General features: G+C 44.9%; 1 protein-coding gene across 1 annotated transcript in view; it reads left to right on the top strand.

Moving 5' to 3' along the window:
- Suclg1 (succinate-CoA ligase GDP/ADP-forming subunit alpha) overlaps positions 1-17,143 on the top strand; it is a 28,948-nt gene extending 11,805 nt beyond the window's left edge. Inside the window, exons 4-9 of the mRNA XM_036182687.1 lie at positions 1,173-1,385; positions 1,607-1,664; positions 6,651-6,734; positions 8,111-8,262; positions 15,402-15,590; positions 16,922-17,143. Of these exons, the coding sequence (XP_036038580.1) occupies positions 1,173-1,385; positions 1,607-1,664; positions 6,651-6,734; positions 8,111-8,262; positions 15,402-15,590; positions 16,922-16,948 (723 nt within the window). The 3' untranslated portion in view covers positions 16,949-17,143. The remainder of the gene's footprint in view (positions 1-1,172; positions 1,386-1,606; positions 1,665-6,650; positions 6,735-8,110; positions 8,263-15,401; positions 15,591-16,921) is intronic.
- The last annotated feature ends 1,040 nt before the right edge of the window (positions 17,144-18,183 follow it).

Raw genomic sequence — 18,183 nt, 5'->3', positions numbered from 1 at the left:
CTTCCAGCAGACGAGGGGCGTGGCCACACAGAAAGGTGGATGGCAAATTGGGCTGGGTCACGCCTGCCTTTAATCCCAGCAGAGACAGGTGAAGCTCTGTGAGTTGAGGCCAGACTGGTCTATATAGTGAGTTCCAGGACAGCCCGCGCTGTTTAGAGAGACCCTGTCTCAGAAAAACAAAAAACAAAATAAAACGATGAGAAGAGCGCATATGTGCAAAGGTCATTTATGGATCAGGTCCTGACCATAGAACATTGGACAGATTGACACCCTGTAAACTTAATGCTTCTTTTACCTACATTCTTACTCTGTGGCCATATATGTATCTGCACTTCGTTGGGTTTGTTGATTTCTAGTAAGAATGCTTTTAGTAAAATGTCAGGTAAGAACACTTAGGTGCTGGAGAAGTGGTACAGGGTGAGATTGAGAGCACTTGCTGTTCTTCTAGAAGACCCAAGTTTGGTTACTTTCCAGCACCCACCCGGACTCCTGACAACTGTCTAAAACTCAAGCTAGGGGATCCAACATCCTCTTCTGACCTCTGAGGGCACCTGAGGGCATGTGCGCAAGCACTCACTTGCATGCATACAGGCACACTAAATCTGTATAAAAAGGAACAGTCTTCTTTTACTGTTTGTTGATAATATTTACTATAGATTTAAAATACATGCTTGAAAGTCAAGTTCTAGGCCAGCCTGGTGTACAGAGTGAGATCCAGGAAAGATGCAAAGCTACGCAGAGAAACCCTGTCTTGAAAAACCAAAAACAAAAAACAAAAAAAAAAAAAAGAAAAGATAAGAAAGTCAAGTTCTGAGCACTTGGGTTCCCTGGCTCTTCTCAGGAGGTGCAGAATTTGAAGCTGAGTATGTGGCACCGGATCTTGTTAGAGAGTCTGGGGAGGAACAGTGAGGCTATGCATGGCCTCAGGGAGAAGAGGACACAGGTGCACATCAGCCAGTGCTCTCGGGTTTCCTGTCCTTTGTGGGGTGAGATGTGTGGGACCTTTTAATTCACAGTGACATTCAAAGGGGACAGAAGGAGTCTGACCATGTCCTGGACTGCAGAATGGGGGATGGGGAGAGCCTGCCCGTGTCCCTTTCCTAGACTTTCATCAAATCAGGCTATTGAATGTAGTTTATTTATGACTCAAGCGATTGTGATTATCGTTCCAGGCCAAAGAGAAAACAGGAGCGACAGCTTCTGTCATTTATGTACCGTCTCCTTTTGCTGCTGCTGCCATTGATGAAGCCATTGACGCCGAAGTTCCCTTGGTTGTATGCATTACCGAAGGTATCCCACAGCAGGACATGGTGCGGGTCAGACACAAGCTGACACGGCAGGAGAAGACCAGGCTGATTGGGCCAAACTGCCCTGGAATCATCAATGTGAGTGCCAGGAAGGATGGAAGCCCATATTTAGCCTTTTGTGAGTCAGTTCAAGCGTGTGTGTGTGTGTGTGTGTGTGTGTGTGTGTGTGTGTGTGTAAGAGAGAGAGAGAGAGAGAGAGAGAGAGAGAGAGAGAGAGAGAGAGACTGACTGACTGACAGAGTTTGGAGTTAGAATTTTCTTTGAAACTTTCCTGAAAACTGCAATTTACTTTCCTCCAGCCCGGAGAATGCAAAATTGGCATCATGCCTGGCCATATTCACAAGAAAGGAAGAATAGGTGAGTAAAATTTGTGACTTTCTGATAGATTAAAAAAAAAAATTTTCATCATCCAAACTCAAAACTCACAGGGAATTTGTGACTAAATAAATGTGTGACTGTAATAAGTCAAATTCATTCTTACAGTGAGTTGTCAGTCATGGATCCTACATATAATGGGTCTGTTAGAGAATTGGTTGTAATTCTGGAGAACCAATGCTGACCTGGGGGAGAAGAGCCGTGACTTCTTTTGTGTTCAGTCTGAGTTCTGGGTTTTCTGTGTCTGTGGTGAAGAGCAGCTTCTGCTTTATGCGGCTTGACCACTGTTTGTTAATCCACTCTCTCAGTGGTCATTTGGGCTGTTTGCAGGTTTGAGCAGTGGGAGCAAGACTGAACTATAGGCCTTGCTGTGGATACACTTTCATTTCTGTTAGACAAAAGTGTCAAGAACACAACTCTGTTAGACTTTTAAAGAAGTTGCCAGATAGTTCTAGGAGATGACCGGGCCATTTTGTATTCTCATCAAGGGAGAATCCCAGTCGCCCCTCATCTTCCAGTGTTCTTGTCTTTAGTGAACCTACCTGTTCTTTTGGGGAGGAAATGGTGTCACATTGGGTTTTATTTTATGTCCCTGATGACTGATGTTGAAGAGCGCCTTCTCAAGTCTTTACTGTTGATCAAGAGGGCGCACTTGGAAGAGCAGATGCATAGAGACAGGACGTGCATTTGGCTTTTAGTCTAACTCAGGTGGTGACTGTCCTTTCCTTCCTGGTTGGGGTCCCACCTCACAGTCTTAGTTGGCTAGTTGGAAAAGAGCGGGCACACAGGAATTGAAGGAGGAAGGAAAGGGAAGAGTCACCGCTCAAGAGAAGAAGTTCATCAGATTCTGATGGTCTCCAGGCCACCAGAGTCCTAGAATAGAGCTATGGGCCTAAAAACAAAGCTATTTCTGGGTGGGGAGGATTAAAACATTCACATAAAAGTTTTTCGAGGTGCAAGAGAGAAAAGAATTCCTTGTCCTTCCTTAACACACAGTTTTAAGGATTTGATAGAAGAGACTCATATTTGGCATTTCTTATGAATCCCTCTTTTTTTCTTTAAACACTCTTTTCTTCAGACTTTTAAAGATGCCAGCTAAGAAACTAATCCTGAGGTGGGCTTTTGTTAGCATGATTTAGGGTGAGCCCGCCTTCCTAGGGGTGGTTCCTTGACCTAGAGGTTTACCTGGCCCCATTGGAATGTTGGGTCTGTCTCCAGGCCAGAGATTGCATCCTCTTAACTGGAAGTGGTTTTCTCTTAGTGCCTCCATTGCAGCTTTAACAATTCCTGCCTCCCCAAAGAGGTAGTTAGGATCATCCAGGAACCAGGTCAGAAATCAGAGCTCCCCAAACACTGCTGGTATCTTTGGCCTGGGGCAGGGATTAAGCTACCAAATGCCCAAATCAAAGTCCATTAGAATCTCTTGTTGGGCTCACAAGATCCTCCATCTGTTGGACTCCTGTTTTCCTTTGCTTCTAAGGCTGGTCTCCAGAACGATGACCTTGCAGTCTGCTTTGCATGCTCTTTGATAGCTGTTGTATCAGCTAAAAGTCAGCATGATGCCTGTCCTATGTGGCTTCGCCTGAGTTATAACTGTGGACACTCACTGTTGTCACCTGGGTGTGATTTAGCCTCTCCTTCGCCCATGGGCACAAGTCGTTGCTTGGCCTCCTTTTATCCCACTTGAATATTATTACATGGGCTGAGATCAGAAGATCTGTGACTTCCCGTGTTGGCAGGAATTTAAGGCCTTTGGAAACCAACTTGTTAAAGTAGCTAATCCTAATTTAAAACACTAGTAGCCTTGTGACATGTCTACCTAACTAGAAAAGTAGCTGCTGGACAGCATCTTCTTAGGCAATCAGATTTAACCATCTCACAAGACTGTCTGACTGTCTTGGTTCCTTCTAGTAGACCCAACTGAAGGGTTCCCAGGTTCTCTGAGGGAACTGAAAATAACCTAGGATATTTTCCCATCCTGGATTATCTTGAGCTTAACCCTTTTATGGGGGTTTCTTGTAATGAGTTTCATGTCAAAGGCAAGTCTCAACTTCTAGGATACCCTGACCACCAAAGGACTACTTTGCTGTCTCCATAGCATTTCTTACCTTTGGCCTGTGCACTGAGTGGTCCTGGTCCCTTGGGAATTTCCTTGGACTCTCCTATATTATCCAGAGACTTCCAAGCCTGGATTCTTTTGCTGACTTGGAGAATGCCAGAGGCCCAGCCCCCAAGAGCCACCAAAAAGGATCTGATAGGATGTGTTTCTCCTAGGAAGGGGTCTGAGGCACTCCTTTGGTGAGGTAGGTTCCTGAACTGAGCCCCCAAATTATTAGAAATAGCAACAGCTATCAAAGAACATGCAAAACAGACTGCAAGTTCATCATTCTGGAGACCAACCTTAGAAGCAAAGGAAAAAGAGACCATTATTTCCAGTGAAGGCAAACTTTACTCCTGATCAAGAGGTGCACTTGGGAGGTGCACTTGGGAAGAGCGAGTTTTCCATGACTGTTTCTGTTTCTCTGAGACTGACTTTGCTTGCATTGATGTCACAAACTTTCTCAAAATGCCTTGGGAAATTGTACCGTTACTTGGTTGGTTCCCTACGGCAGCGGCCAACCCACAGTTTAAAGTTAGCTGTGCTAGTCTTGAATTTAGACTCTCTGCAGCTAACTTTGACTAAGCTATACTGTTTTTTCAAAGTAATAGCTGGTGGCAGTGTTTATCTCTACCTGTGGCCATAACTGTTAATGCTAAATAAGAACAGTTTTCATCATAGGGCATTGTTGATGGTGTAGTCTGTAGAATTAGATTAAACATCACAATTTTTGTTGATGACTTTCATCTTTGAACTTGTCAGCCCTGCTGCCAGCAGCTGGTAAGGTTGCAGGAGCTCTGGTGGGGTCTGCTCCATACAACCTGTTGCCTGTTTTAGTAGTGTTTATATTCTTTGGTCTGCTGCTAATACTTGACATTATTTGTTACAATACCAAGAGAGAACAAAACGGTTACCCGTAGGTCACCGAGGATATCGAGTGTTGTCTTCACTAGCCTTGACCTCAGGAGGGAGGGCAGTCTGTGTGCTCTCCTGCTGTGCTGTATGGTGACCCATTTAGTGCAGAAAGTTGTGCTCAACCTGAAAATACTTAGGTTTATGTTGTGGAGTGTAAAGCATAACTTCTCTTGACACCCACTGTTAAGAGCTATAGAAGAGACTGAGAGAAGCAGATCCGTCTCATCCCGCTTGGGGCAGTCTTGGAAGGACCTGTGTGAGAAAGAGGCACTCAAGCTTCTTCCTGTGTGTCTTTGGTGGACAGTTGGCATGTTTGTCAGAGGGGAAGTGAGGCACTCCATTTTAAGCAAAATGAACGGGAAAAGGTAGGGAAGCATGAAGGATAACGATGAAGAACACAGTTCTTTAGAAGAAGGAAATATAAGAAATGTATTTAGGGAGTAGGGCAGGGCTGCTAACATTTAGACATCTGTACCGGCCTGCCCTTAGGGTCCTGACAGGACAGACCTCAGCTGCAGCCACTAAGAGCACCCCCTGTGCGCATTTTCTGTGTTTCCTTATAAAAGGTGGGCCTTGCCCCCTCCCGCCCCTCCTTTCTGTCTTTCTTTCTTTCTTTCTTTCTTTCTTTCTTTCTTTCTTTCTTTCTTTCTTTCTTTCTTTCTTTCTTTCTTTCTTTCTTTCTTTCTCTGCCCCTTTCCTCCACTTTCCCCAATAAACCTCCCATGTGAGCCCTGTTGTGTGGTTTGACTCCTTTTAAAATGCAACAAGGGTTGTAAGGGTTGTGGGAGGGCATTGTTCTGGGCTAGGGAGTTGGTGCCGAGTTCTCCACAAGCATTGTCAGGGAGCTGTGTAGACCTGTCTAAAAGAACAGCATGGTGGCATGCTGGAGGTCCATGAATGTTTGCTTCCAGCTAGACTGTTTTACATGGACAGTCTGCAGTATTGTGTGCCTGAGTCCTCAGGGCACAGAGGTGTGTTTGTGTAGATCACATGTGTCATACCTGTGAGTATACAGTGACAGCAGAGACACAGCACTTGTTTAAGACTGAACACGCTGCACCGAAGCTGCAGTTAGCTCCTGTCACGGCTTTCGTTTTAGTCCAACAAGAATTCTCCTAATCCTAGTACGGGGGTCATCCTGTTAGGACAAAGTCTTACCCAAGGCAGGAGATTCAGGACAGCAGCCCATGGACATACTGGAGCTGTCCAGTGCTCTGGTATGTTTTATTTGACATTTAAAAATTTAATACTTTGTAACAACTACAGTTAGTTAAGCTTGTATAGAATTAGGAATAATATCTGTATCTCATATCTGTTGTTGTAAGTACTGTATGGATTGCTGCCCAGCACTTTGGGAAGTGCAGGGTTGCCCCACAGGCAAGCCTGGTGAGCTCCACTGGCCCTGCTGCTGCCCTCCGCCCATAGACCTTGGTTGTGAAGTTAGATGTTCTCACTGTAGGCCTGTGCAGTAAGGAAGTTGAACAGGAGGCTAGCTGAATCCAGAGGGGGCATGCCTATATATTGTGTGAAAATTCTTAGAAAAATAGTTGTGGGGAGGGTAGATAATGCTGGGAAGTACAGATAGCGCTGTTTTTATGCTTTAGTGGCTGGGGTACCTAAAGCCAGTCTATTCCACTGCCCTAAGCAGGATTATGCCTACCACATTCCTATTAATATTATCCTCCCCACAAAGTCTCAGAAGAGGGATTTTAAGGGTTTATTTATTTTTTATTTTTTATTTTTTTGTGTATGTTTCTTTGTCTTGGCATTAGTTTCATAATCATAAAACTACCCTAACTAATGAAATATTTTCTTTTTCGTCTTCATCATTTGAAGATACTGTTGATCTAAGTGGCAAACCAAGATGAGAATTTTTTACAGTTCTGTTAGTTTCCTTAGCATCTGTCTGGCAGTCTCTCAGCCACACCATCTGATAGCTTTCTCTTCCTTTTAAGGTATTGTGTCCAGGTCTGGCACGCTGACTTACGAAGCAGTTCACCAAACAACCCAAGTTGGCCTGGGGCAGTCCTTGTGCATTGGTGAGTGCTTGACAGCAGGTCTTTATTGGAGTGCAGTGTCCTCAAGGAAGAACCCGGTGACAAGGACTTATCAGATGGTTTTTAAGAGGCTGTGACGCCGTTCTAGGAAGAAGATGTTGGGATCTTATATTTGCTTTGCTGAAGTGTGGTGCTTCCTGCATTTTTAAAGACTGGATTTCTAGGTTGAGGAGTGCACATGTAGGACGGTGGCCGTGGGATCGGGGTGGTGCCCAAAGCATCACTGATTTCATTTGCTGTGAAGAAGTGGCTCCTCACATTTGGCATTCTGTCATCTCAGTTATATTCTGGGTTTTGTAGTTATTGCATTCTTTGCCTCACGGTTTCTCTCTGGGCAGTCCCTGAGTCTTCTCCGAGCTGAGGCTGAAAGGTGTAGCTTGCTGGGCAGAAAGTCAAGGTTGAGGCTGGTATGTGCCCCAGCACTTCCCTTGGTGCCACGCAGGACTCTGACACTTTAAAAAGTCAGAGCAGGTTTTACACATTAACTGTCTTTTTTTTTTTTTTTTTTAACCAAAAACTAGATAAGTTTCTCATTTTTAAAACTTCAAATCCTCAGAATACCTTTTAAAAATATCTTTTTATAATAAAAATTACAAAACAGAGCTCTGGAGTATTTGTATTATACTCCAAATAAATAAATTCAAATTGAAAACATGAATCAAGCTGTTCTATTTGCAGGACACAATATTAGGCATGGGATCATTTGCTGTAATGGAGATGAAGAGGGTACTAATGCCATCTCACTGCGGCTGGGGCGTCACCAGGGGCAGGTCTGGTGCTTGAGAAGCAGAGACAGGACTTGACACCTGGCTGTCATCAATGCTGGTCCCCTTTTTCAGACTCACTTCTCAAAGATGGGTTGAAAAGTGAACAGATTCCCTGTCCTCTATACACCTATAACTTAAAAACTACAGCATTGGCAGGCAGAGCATAGAGGACATTTGCTTCACTGCCCTCCAAGTTCTCAGTTGCGCTGTGGTCAGAGGAAGGCCCTGTGTGCAGACTCTGCTGTTCCCCCCCAGCCTGGGCTCTGCAGGGCCTGGGAACCTTCCACCCTGGTGCTCACGGACAGAGTGTCTCCAGACTTTGTAGTTTCTCGTCAAGAATTTCTTCTGTGCAGAGAAATCTATTCATTGTGGTTCTGTGAAGATGGGCAGCAAAGAGCACTTACGTATGTTTCTGTAAATAGAAACAAGTGCCGCTGTGTGATCTTGAATATTGGAGAGTGATGCTGCAGTCTGAAGATGTTAAAGAGAAAGGGTCCAGAGAATGAAAACTGAGTGAGAAGAGTTTTTGACAGAATTCCATGGTTTGTCCTTATGTTTTCAACTAATACTGACATCCTTTGCCCTTCTCAGGCATTGGAGGTGACCCCTTCAATGGGACAAATTTTATTGATTGCCTTGACGTCTTTCTGAAAGATCCGGCCACAGAAGGCATCATACTGATTGGTGAAATTGGTGGTCATGCTGAAGAAAACGCTGCCGAATTCTTGAAGGAACATAATTCAGTAAGTTTGTGTTTAGAAAAGTGCGGCTCTCTGCTGCTGACTGACCCTGGGGCTTGTTTTAGAAATTATCTTTAATTTTTTCATGAATTAATTTCTCAAGAAAACATGAAAGCTAACTTTAAATCCAGGCTTTCTATTCTGTAACACTCAGAAAATTCTTAGCTCATTCTTTACCCTGCTTCCCATAATGTTCTTCTCTACAGCTCTGCTTGCCTCCTTCTCCCTGGCATCACCCACACTGTGTAGTCTCCTGCTAAGTGGGGAGAATTCAGGCCATGGGTCAAAGCCCACACTTGACTTGAGCCTTAAATCCAAGGTCCCCGGTATTCTTTCTCTAAATTCCAAGGGAAATAAATATCCTTTGTCTTTCTCAAGGTTGGCCCTCTAAAGAGACTTTCTTATGTAGCCTTCTCTGTGATTTTTTTCCTCCTGCTAGCTTTAGTCTTTGCTTGGAGAAAGGATTAGCACCAAAGACTGGGCAGACAAAAAAGGCTTTCTGTATCCTCCAGGGGAAGGCTTCCCTGTGGCCTCTGCTTTAGAGTTAACTAAATAAGGAGTAGTGCGCCACTGTGCCAACATGCGTTTAGCTCCTCTGTTGGGATTTGGTAGGTGCGGGCGAGGGAAGGGATGCCACAATGCCAGGAGGCCATTGTCCCAGCCCCGCTGTGCTCTGGTAGATGTGTCTGAGAGCTGGCCAAGCAAGAGAGGTGAGAGGGGACTGGGGAGGTGGCTCAGAGGTTAAGAGCACTTGCTGCTCTTGCAGAGGACCTGAGTTCAGTTCCCCTCTCCCACACAGTGGCTCTCAATTGCCTGTGAATCCAGTTCTGGGGAATGTGATGCCCTCTTCTGGCCCCCACAGGTACAGGCACGTAACCTAATGAGCATGCATATGTGCAGGCAAAACCCTCCTACACAATAAAGTGAAGAATGAGAGAGGTGAGGTAATCTCCCTTTAGTGCTTTTGGAAAAAAGACCTGAGGAGTGGATGAAGGAAATGCCAGAGGAGACATAGTGAATATGGTCATGTTAAAGGAGCCAGTAATGTCACCTGTACCCTGGTACACAGTGTCCTTCACTTGTCTGTGCTTTCAGGGCCTGTTTTGAGTGTTCCTGGTCTTCTGTGGGGATCTGAAGTTCTAACTTGGTTAGCTATGGCACAGCTCTCCCCTCACCTCTGCCTCTTTCCGTCCTATCCTCCACTCCCTAGCCCCCACCCCCACTCCCAGCAGTCTTGTTTCTGTTGAGAGTCTTCCTTAGCTGCCCCTTTGGTCTTCTCCTTGGCACAGGCCTGCTGGAGTGTGTGGGAGGGTCAGAGAGTCTGGATGACACAGTGACGTAGGGAGGGAAGCAGTCTCGGTGAACTGAGCTGCCACTGCCTTTCTCCTGCTGTTTGCAGAGCTTCCCAGGGGCCTCCACTAGACCTCAGACTCCTTTGTCCTCTGGGGGCTTTTCTGTTGTCTCCTCGTTCCTCTTCCCTGTCTGTTTCCTGTATCTGTTCCTACGCTGTGTGATTGTCTTACACGCTCCTATCCACGGCAGGCTCCTCCCTGCTGCTCTCTTTACTTCTGTTACCCTCTGTGTCCGTGCAGAGTGGTAGGTCCAGATCCAGAGGTCTCACCTGCAGTTCCTCATGCAGCTCTGCACTGTGCCTTTTCTTGCTCTCTTGGACTGTCCCAGTCATGCCTTCCTTGATGTCTCTACTTCTCCCCAGCCACTGGTTTCTCCCCCAGGCCATGGGACCTTTTGTCTCTGGGTAAAACCAATCGGAGTTTCCCACGGCACATGTTACGCTTTGGATGAAGTGTCCCTATAATCACATGTGGAGGGCTTGGTTCCTTGCTGGTAGTACTATGGAGGTTCTGAAACTTTAGGAGATGGGCCTAGTTGGAGGAAGCAGGTCACTAGAGGCAAGTCCTTGAGGCATTATTTTGCCCTAGCCTCTTCTTGCTCTGTCTGCTTAGTGGCTGCAGAGACATCAGCAGACCTCGTTTCTCTGCCATACACATATCATAGTGGGAGAGCATGCCTAGTATGCATTGAACAAACCCTCTGAAACAATGAGTGGAAATTAAATCCCTCCTTTTACATTGTCCAGTGAAGTGTGTGTCACACTGGTGAAAATATGACTCTAGGCCCCATTTGGCTCATCTTCTAATTCCTTGCAGACCCCTGCCATCTCCTCAGATCCATGCCCCATTGTATGTACCAGCTTGCTGCTTGTGGATGTCAGGGTGCTGGTCTCCTTGGCATAGTCCGTAGAAAGCACTGATGAGTGCTGATTAATGAGCAGGATGGATTGTTAGCTGCTGTCATAAATTCAGAAAAATTTGAAAGTTTAAGTAAAAATTCACCTCTCTTTGGAAAAAAATCAGATACTATGTTACACTGTTAAATTAACATTAAAGTGGAGGTCCTAACTCTCTGAGTTCAGTTTACAAGTTTAGTGGAAAGCATGCACATTTGTTTCATTTATTATTTCTGGTTGGGTTTTGCAGAGCTTGTTTGTGTCTTAGTTACTTATTTTTTAATTTGAAAGCCTAATCTATATGTGGTTCAAGGTTAAGCAGCTTAAGTGTTTGTTACAAAAAACAGGTAATAAATACATGGTTTGGAGTAAGGAAAACGAAGTGTCTGCTGAAGGGTGAAGCAGGCCGATTGTGAAGGGTGGGATAGTCTTCCTGGGCTGTGCCGAGGGCCCTGAGCCATCACAGCCAGTCCTTGGTCCTGGTGTTCAGGCTTTTGGTCTTTCTCATCACCCTGTCCTGATTCCTCACAACACCTCCTGCTGTCTAATTCTGGTTTTCTACGCTTCAGAAGTCTCCATTGGCTCTTTGTCAGTGAGACAGAGAATAATTTTGTTTGGCATTCTAAGCTTATAATCTTTTTCCAGTGCAGTAGCATTGTATTTTAGGGGGGTTGTTAGGGAACAAAGAAAGTAGAAGTTAATACCACTCAAATAGGAGATTCCCATAGTCTGTAAGACCACAAGGGAATGTATGAATGACTGGAGCCTGTTTGCTGTGTGTTACCCATCTCAGGCACTGCAGTGGTGCTGGGCTTAGGGAACTGAGGGAGGCTTTGATGTTCAAGGATCTCATTGCTTAGTCAAAGAACATGGGAAGAAGAGCACAGCCAGTGTGCTGTGTGTATGATAGACACACATAAGAGGCAGAGCAGGGCCTCAGGAGCCAGTCAGCCTAGGGCCTTGGTGGGATGGGGGAAGGCTTCTGTTGGGAGGGGAGGGATGAGTCATAGGTGAGAAGCTGCATATGTGCATGGAGGGTGAGGAGCATTTTGAGCCAAGTGCAGAGTAGGAGAAGTCAGAGTGCTTCATCTACAGCAGGCAAGAGCAGTGGGGGCCAGGGCCAGGGCCAGGGCCAGCCACGGCAGGCCTGCAGAACCAGTGGGCTAGCTCCGGGGATCTGTGGCTAAAAAGAAAGTCAGTTTTACTTAGGAATGTTCCTGGTGAAGCAAAAGAGTTATTAGCTTGTGAATTGTAAATTATTGAATTGTGAATCTTGAGACTATTTTGTGATGAGCTGTTAGTGCTTTCTTCTCGAATATTATTAAGGACCCGCCTTAATAATAGTCTTCCCAGGGGCCCAGAAGAGAAGCTACGAATGGCGAGAATTATTTTCGGGAAAGAATCTAAGCACACCAAGCTCTTTGTCCGTCTACTTTATTCCTCTGGGATAAAATCCTGTCTACACAGCTGCAGTTCTATTCTCGTGCCTGGCTCCTTTCTTACCTGATTTCTCTCTTCATTTATCTGCTGTTCCCTCTAAGTTCTAACTTAATTCTGCCCTATCTAGGTTCTCATCCATCTAGTTCCTTCCCATCTTAGCTCCTCTCCCATCTCCTCCTTTCTCATCTCCTTCTTCCTCATCTTGTTCTTCCCCATCTGGCTCTTTCTCCTTCCATCTTGTTCCTCTAGTACTCCCTCCTAGCCCTTCAATCTAGTTCCTCCCATCTAGTTCTTCCATTCTCTTTTCTCTTCTCTGTCTCGTCCTCCAAAATTCTCCTCTAAGTCTCCTTATACTTCTCCGCTCTCTCATCTCTCAGGTATTCAGTTATAAAACCAAGCAGTAGCAATCCTCTGGCCAAGCAAGGTCACCAGGCTTGAATTCCTACAGGGTCATAAAGGCAGACAAAAGTTTTCCTCAGGGAGTGACCATTAGGTTTTCTTTTACAAACCAAAAAGAGAGTGGTTAAGTAGGAGTCAACTGAGAGCTAATGATCGGTTAGTATTTCAAGAAAAGGGGATTTATATGCTCAGTCTATATTCCTAGAAGTGGTTAGGTAAGAAGTTAGGAGTCTATAATGTTAGTAAGGCTGTATAAGAAAGGAGGGTCTCAGCTAAAATTGCACAAGAAATAAAGCTATCCTCCTGACCTAGGAGACGGGGGTTGTTTCCATAGGATGTTACTTTAGTTCAGGAGATCATTTGGCCTTGGATGCTTGATAGGTATTTTAGATAAATACACTGCTAGGAGTTCTTGGAACCACACATAGCACACAAGAAAATCATTGTAGGAATTGGCTAATATATATACAAAAGCTAAAATATCACCAAGACTTCTTAAGCCGTGGCTTGACAATCGGAAAAGGCCTTGACCTTTCCAAGTGGTAGCTTTTGTGACAGTAGCTGGCTTCCATCACATTTTCCTGGGGCCTGCAGCTCTTTCTCTCACAGCCGCTTCCCGCGGATGCTAACTTTACTTGGAAGAGTGGCTGGCAAACAAGCTGGTTCACTGGACTTGAGTATCTGACAGAGTGTCTTTCAGAGTGCAGTAAGAAAGCTGTCCTGCTGCTTGTTGCTAATGATACAATTTGAGCTTTCCAGCAACAGTTTAGAAAATGCTTTCTGCCACAGTGAACTTAGGATCTTCTGTTTTCTGTAAGAGACTTTTCTGTTGCCATTGGTGCTGGTACAATGTGGCCTGTGCTTGTGGACACTGATTGGTTAAATTTGGAAGCATTTGGAAGATGTTCATACCTACTGAACAAGTATTTTTCAATTTAACAGTTTCTGTTACAAAACCATTGTGATTAAAGAGCCATTCAGACAGTAAGACAGATGAAGGAATTTTGGAAGGACAAAGGACAAAAATTCATTGCTGGGGTGTAAATGGACATTTCCTGTCCCTCCTGCCCAGTCCCAAATAACCGTCTCAGAGACTGAATACAAATTATAAATGCCCGGCGAAAGCTCAGGCTTGTAACTGGCTAACTCTTACATTTAAATTAAATCATTTCTATTTAACTATGTATTGCCACATGGCTTGTGGCTTTACCAGTCCTCTAGCATGTCTGGCATCTCTCTTGACTCCAACCCTCCTTCCCATCATTCTCAGTTTGGCTTTCCTGCCTAACTTCCTGCCTAGCTACTGGCCTGTCAGGTTTTTTTTTTTGTTTGTTTGTTTTTTGTTTTTTGTTTTTTTAAATTAACTAATGAGAATAATACATACTCATAGTGTAGAAAGGATTGGTCCACAGCACTGTGGCTTCAGATTGCAGCATTACATGTGACCTTTGAAAAATGACCACTTGTTTAGTATTAGAGAGTATTTAGACATTCTAAAGGCAATTAAAATACATCATCCTTTTCCATCTGTCTGTCCAAGGCTGGATTTTCTTCTCGTACTTCAGCTAAATGAATTGTCACAACAGATCAATTGCAAAAGAAGATATGATTGGCCATTTATTAAGTTAAGCAGTTAGAGTTGTAGAAGTTAGTTGTAAAATGCCACTTGCCTCACCAGAATGTTTTAGACACTATTTAAAAAGAAGCTGATTTATAAGTGAATTCACAAATTTTTTTGTATTTTTACAGAACTTTATATTTTTATAAAAAATCCTCAGTTTTATATTTTATGTGTATGGGTGTGGATGGGTCCCCACATGCCTTAGCATTCATGTGGACTTCAGTAGACAACTTCATGGAGTCTCCTTTCACCTTTATATGGGTTCCAGGAAGTGAACTCAGACCACCAAGCCCTCAGGGCAAGTGCCTTTACCAGCTGAGCCATTTCACTGGCCCTCAGTTTTAATTTTTAATATAGTAAGTATCATTGGATATCATTACAAAGAAGAAATAACTCAGAATTTGGTGCTGAGGCATTGCTATACACAGAGGTTGCATATTTGAATGGACTTTGGTTATTTATATGAACAAAAGTGCTTTGAGATTCTTAATAACTTTAATAAGTATCCAGGGTCCCCAGACTAAGTAATCTGAGAGCTGCTGTGTGTTGGGGGGTGGGAGGGGGTTGGGAAGACAATAGCAACTGAACGAAGCTCTTGATCCATGCTTCAGACCTCTTCCCCTTAGATCCATTGTGAACCTGACCGTATATAGTCACATGTTGCTGTGTGGTATCTCATGATGGATTGATACGATGTTGAGAGTATTTTCTCAACTACATCGCAAGCCCAGAGCTTAGAAACCATTGGTTCCTGTGTGTGGGCTTTAAGCAAATTTAATGTCAAAATCTAGTCCAATGATAGTTAATGTAAATGGGTTTGTGTACTAGATGTATCAAAGTCAGCTTCAGTCATCTCAGACTGTAGAATTTTAGAGAAGAAAGAACCAGTAACTATCATCTATTTCATCGTATTGAGGATGGCCAGGTCTGTATTAGTGATGGGCTAGGTCCAAGAACATGCAGCCTTACTAGGAAATTGAGTCCAAGTCCTGGGTCTTTTCCTGTGCCCATCACCCCTCATCTTTTTCTTTGAGGATATTTATTAAGGATGAGAATTATAATAACAACTCAAGATAAGAAGTTGTGTAGAAGTAAAATAAGTCAACTGTTCTTGAGTCTTAATTTATTGTCACAAGTCACAAAACAAAATTTTCAGGTGGGTGTGCTTTTTTGGTTATCAAAAGAAAGGTTCAGGTGTGTGTTTGTGGGACAGCTTGTGGAGTGGGACAGTGTTGATACTCAGCAGATAGACTGCTCAGGGCAGCTTCTGCATTCGTGTGGAAAGCTGAGTCTCTCTCAGGAGAGTACTTCAGTGTTGGGGTTGAGTGATGGACTTTTCCTTCCCAAGCCACTTCCTGTTTACCAACAGTCTGGGATTTCAGGTCCAGTTTGATTAACTTACTCTTCTGTTTTTGAAAATGTCTCTCTCTCCAGGGGGCAAATCCCAAGCCTGTAGTGTCCTTCATTGCTGGTATCACTGCACCTCCTGGCAGAAGGATGGGCCATGCAGGGGCTATTATTGCTGGAGGAAAAGGTGGCGCTAAAGAGAAGATCTCTGCCCTTCAGAGTGCCGGGGTTGTTGTGAGCATGTCCCCAGCACAGCTGGGAACCACCATGTATAAGGTGAGCACACGGCGGCCATGTTCCTTCTCTCTCCATAGCTTAATGTTCTGATGCCCTAGTGCAGCGGTTCTTAACTAGTCGGTCCCTGCCCCTTTGGGGGTTGAATGAGGTGCTGGGAGTCGGGGCCTGAGGAGGGTGGGCCTGGGCTGTGACCAGGTGTGTGGTGACCGGCTGACCACTTGCTGGCTGGCTAGAGGAGCCTTTGCTTTTCCTTTCTGATAGGATGCTGTGGTGCAAAGCACACACCCTCAGTTGATCTGTTCCCCGTAGTCTCCACACTGATTCTCAGCAGGTCTTGAATAGCACGGCTCTCTCCCCTCCTGTATTTTACTGTTTTCTGATTTCCTCTGAGTTTTAACCTTGACAGAACAAAAAGAAAGGTAGACAAGACAACAGCTTGGTATGGCTTTTGTCTCTTAACAACAAAACACTGTGTCTTAAGCTGAAAATAGGCACCAATTATTTTCCACGGAGGGAGCAGTTATCAGAGAATTCAAAAATTCTACTTTCCTGTGAACTTTGCCCTCATCTTAGGAATTCTAAAAGACTCCTTGTTTGACCAAAGCTTTGCATATCTTGTCTTCTGAATATCATATTCCATATGTATTGAAACCCAGGAAAGGGTAAAAAGCAAGTGCCTTTCGTAGGGCTTACCACCCTGCTCCTGCAAGTGGCAGGCAGTGCTTTTCCATCGCTTCAGCCTGGCTACTGACCTGCTCCTTCTGGTTAGGGTATTTGTGTGTTTCAGGCATTTTTAAGGTTCTTTTTTTTTGTTTTTGTTTTTTCGAGACAGGGTTTCTCTGTGTAGCTTTGTGCCTTTCCTGGATCTCACTTGGTAGACCAGGCTTGGCCTCAAACTCACAGAGATCCACCTGCCTCTGCCTCCCAAGTGTTGGGATTACAGGTGTGTGCCACCACCGTCCGGCAATATTTCCAGGGTTCTTGACATTTTGTTCAAACTCTATCTGAATCAGGGTTGAGTTTTGTTCTTTGAGAAAGTCTTCATTGTCTTATCCAATGGCCTGTTGCATTCACATAGAGGCCTGACAGGTTTAGATGACCAGTGGCGCCCATCAGTCCCAGCAGTGGTTCTGCGGTGAAGACAGGATTATGGAAGCCTACTGGCTTTGGGGTTTCCGGGAAAAAGTCAAGCTCCATCTGTTGCTCTGGCACTGGAGCAGACCGATTTGAAAGTAGTTACCGTGTGCGCAAGAACCTTGTTCTCCCTCGTACATTTTACTTCTGCATAGGCGAGGTCCTAGAGGTGATACTTTGAAGATCGCTTTCCCATGAATGTAATGTGCATTTTTTCTTCTCTCCTGTTTGTGAAGGAATTTGAAAAGAGGAAGATGCTATGAAGGACATGACAGAAAGTTCTTTAAAGCTGTGGAAGAACCCTTGTAGACTGAGTCAGTCCAGAGTGTTGGCCCACGCATCTGACGCTGGCCTCTCAGCACAGGGGAAACCCAGGCAAATTTTAGAATGTCCAAAACTGAGCTATTTTCACTTACTATGTAACAGAGACAGATAATAAATCTATCATTTGATTTGAACATGAGACTTGTCATTGTTCCAGCAGTGGTGGTGGGGATGGAGGGGTGTGTGTGTGTGTGTGCACGCATGTGTGCAAATGGCTCTGGAAAACCTAACAGAATGAGAGTGTAAAAACTCTGTATGCGTTTGTCTGCTTGCTCTAGACATACACCTTAGACCTTTGGATCATAGCTAGCTCACCTGCACATGTAAGGCCTCACTGTCCAGCTCACCACGGGGTAGGACAGACGTGTCTAAAGGAAGGCCACCTGGCCTTCTCTGGAGCCTTCCCCTTCCCCACCGTCATTGTGCAGGCTGGAAGCTCCTGCCCTTGGCAAGTGGAGAGTGCTCTCTAAAGTGCCTCACTGTGGCTGGACACAGGGCACCTCCTCCTTTTCCACAGCCTCCATCCCAGCTTGAGGTCTGGATACTTACTACAAGATGGAAGAAAGCCATTGGCTGTGCAGCCTTGCGTTTAAAAAAACAAAAAACAAACAAACAAAACGTGTAACTGGAAGCTTCAGTGGGAATTTGTCACTAAATATGACATGCCCAACCCTAACTTACATTCTGGAGTGGGGAAGACAAAATATTCTCAAATTGTATAACTACTCTGAAAGTGAGCAATAGCTTTAAGAGAAGAGAAGTCTGAGAGGGAAGGCTAGGTGGTGTCTTCTTGGACAGGGCACCTAAGGGCTGGAAAGGGAAGGCAAGCGCCCTGGGGGCTGGGGGAGCTGGTTGTACAGGGCAGGAAAAGTGCTGGTTTTGAGGTGTTCCGGGAGCCAAGGGAAACATGATCTGAGCCCATGTGACTGGGCTGCTGCTGAAGTCGCAGAGCCTGGGCAGACCATGGGAGTCTGCCCGGGCCTGGGGATGCTGTGTGAAAGGCTTTGGAGTGCAGTAGGCATGCATTTCATCACCTTGAACAAGACAATGACTCATCCCACAGGATACCTGTGAAAATATATGACAGTGTAGGCCCAAACAAGTCTGCTCTGTAGCCTGGGCAGGGCCTAAACTTACCATATAGGCAGGGCTGGCTTTAAACTAGAGGCAGACC

Source organism: Onychomys torridus, chromosome 3, assembly GCF_903995425.1.
Source record: "Onychomys torridus chromosome 3, mOncTor1.1, whole genome shotgun sequence".
Taxonomy (NCBI): Eukaryota; Metazoa; Chordata; class Mammalia; order Rodentia; family Cricetidae; genus Onychomys; species Onychomys torridus.
The sequence above is the reverse complement of the archived record's forward strand: the minus strand, read 5'-3'. Positions and strand labels throughout refer to the sequence as shown.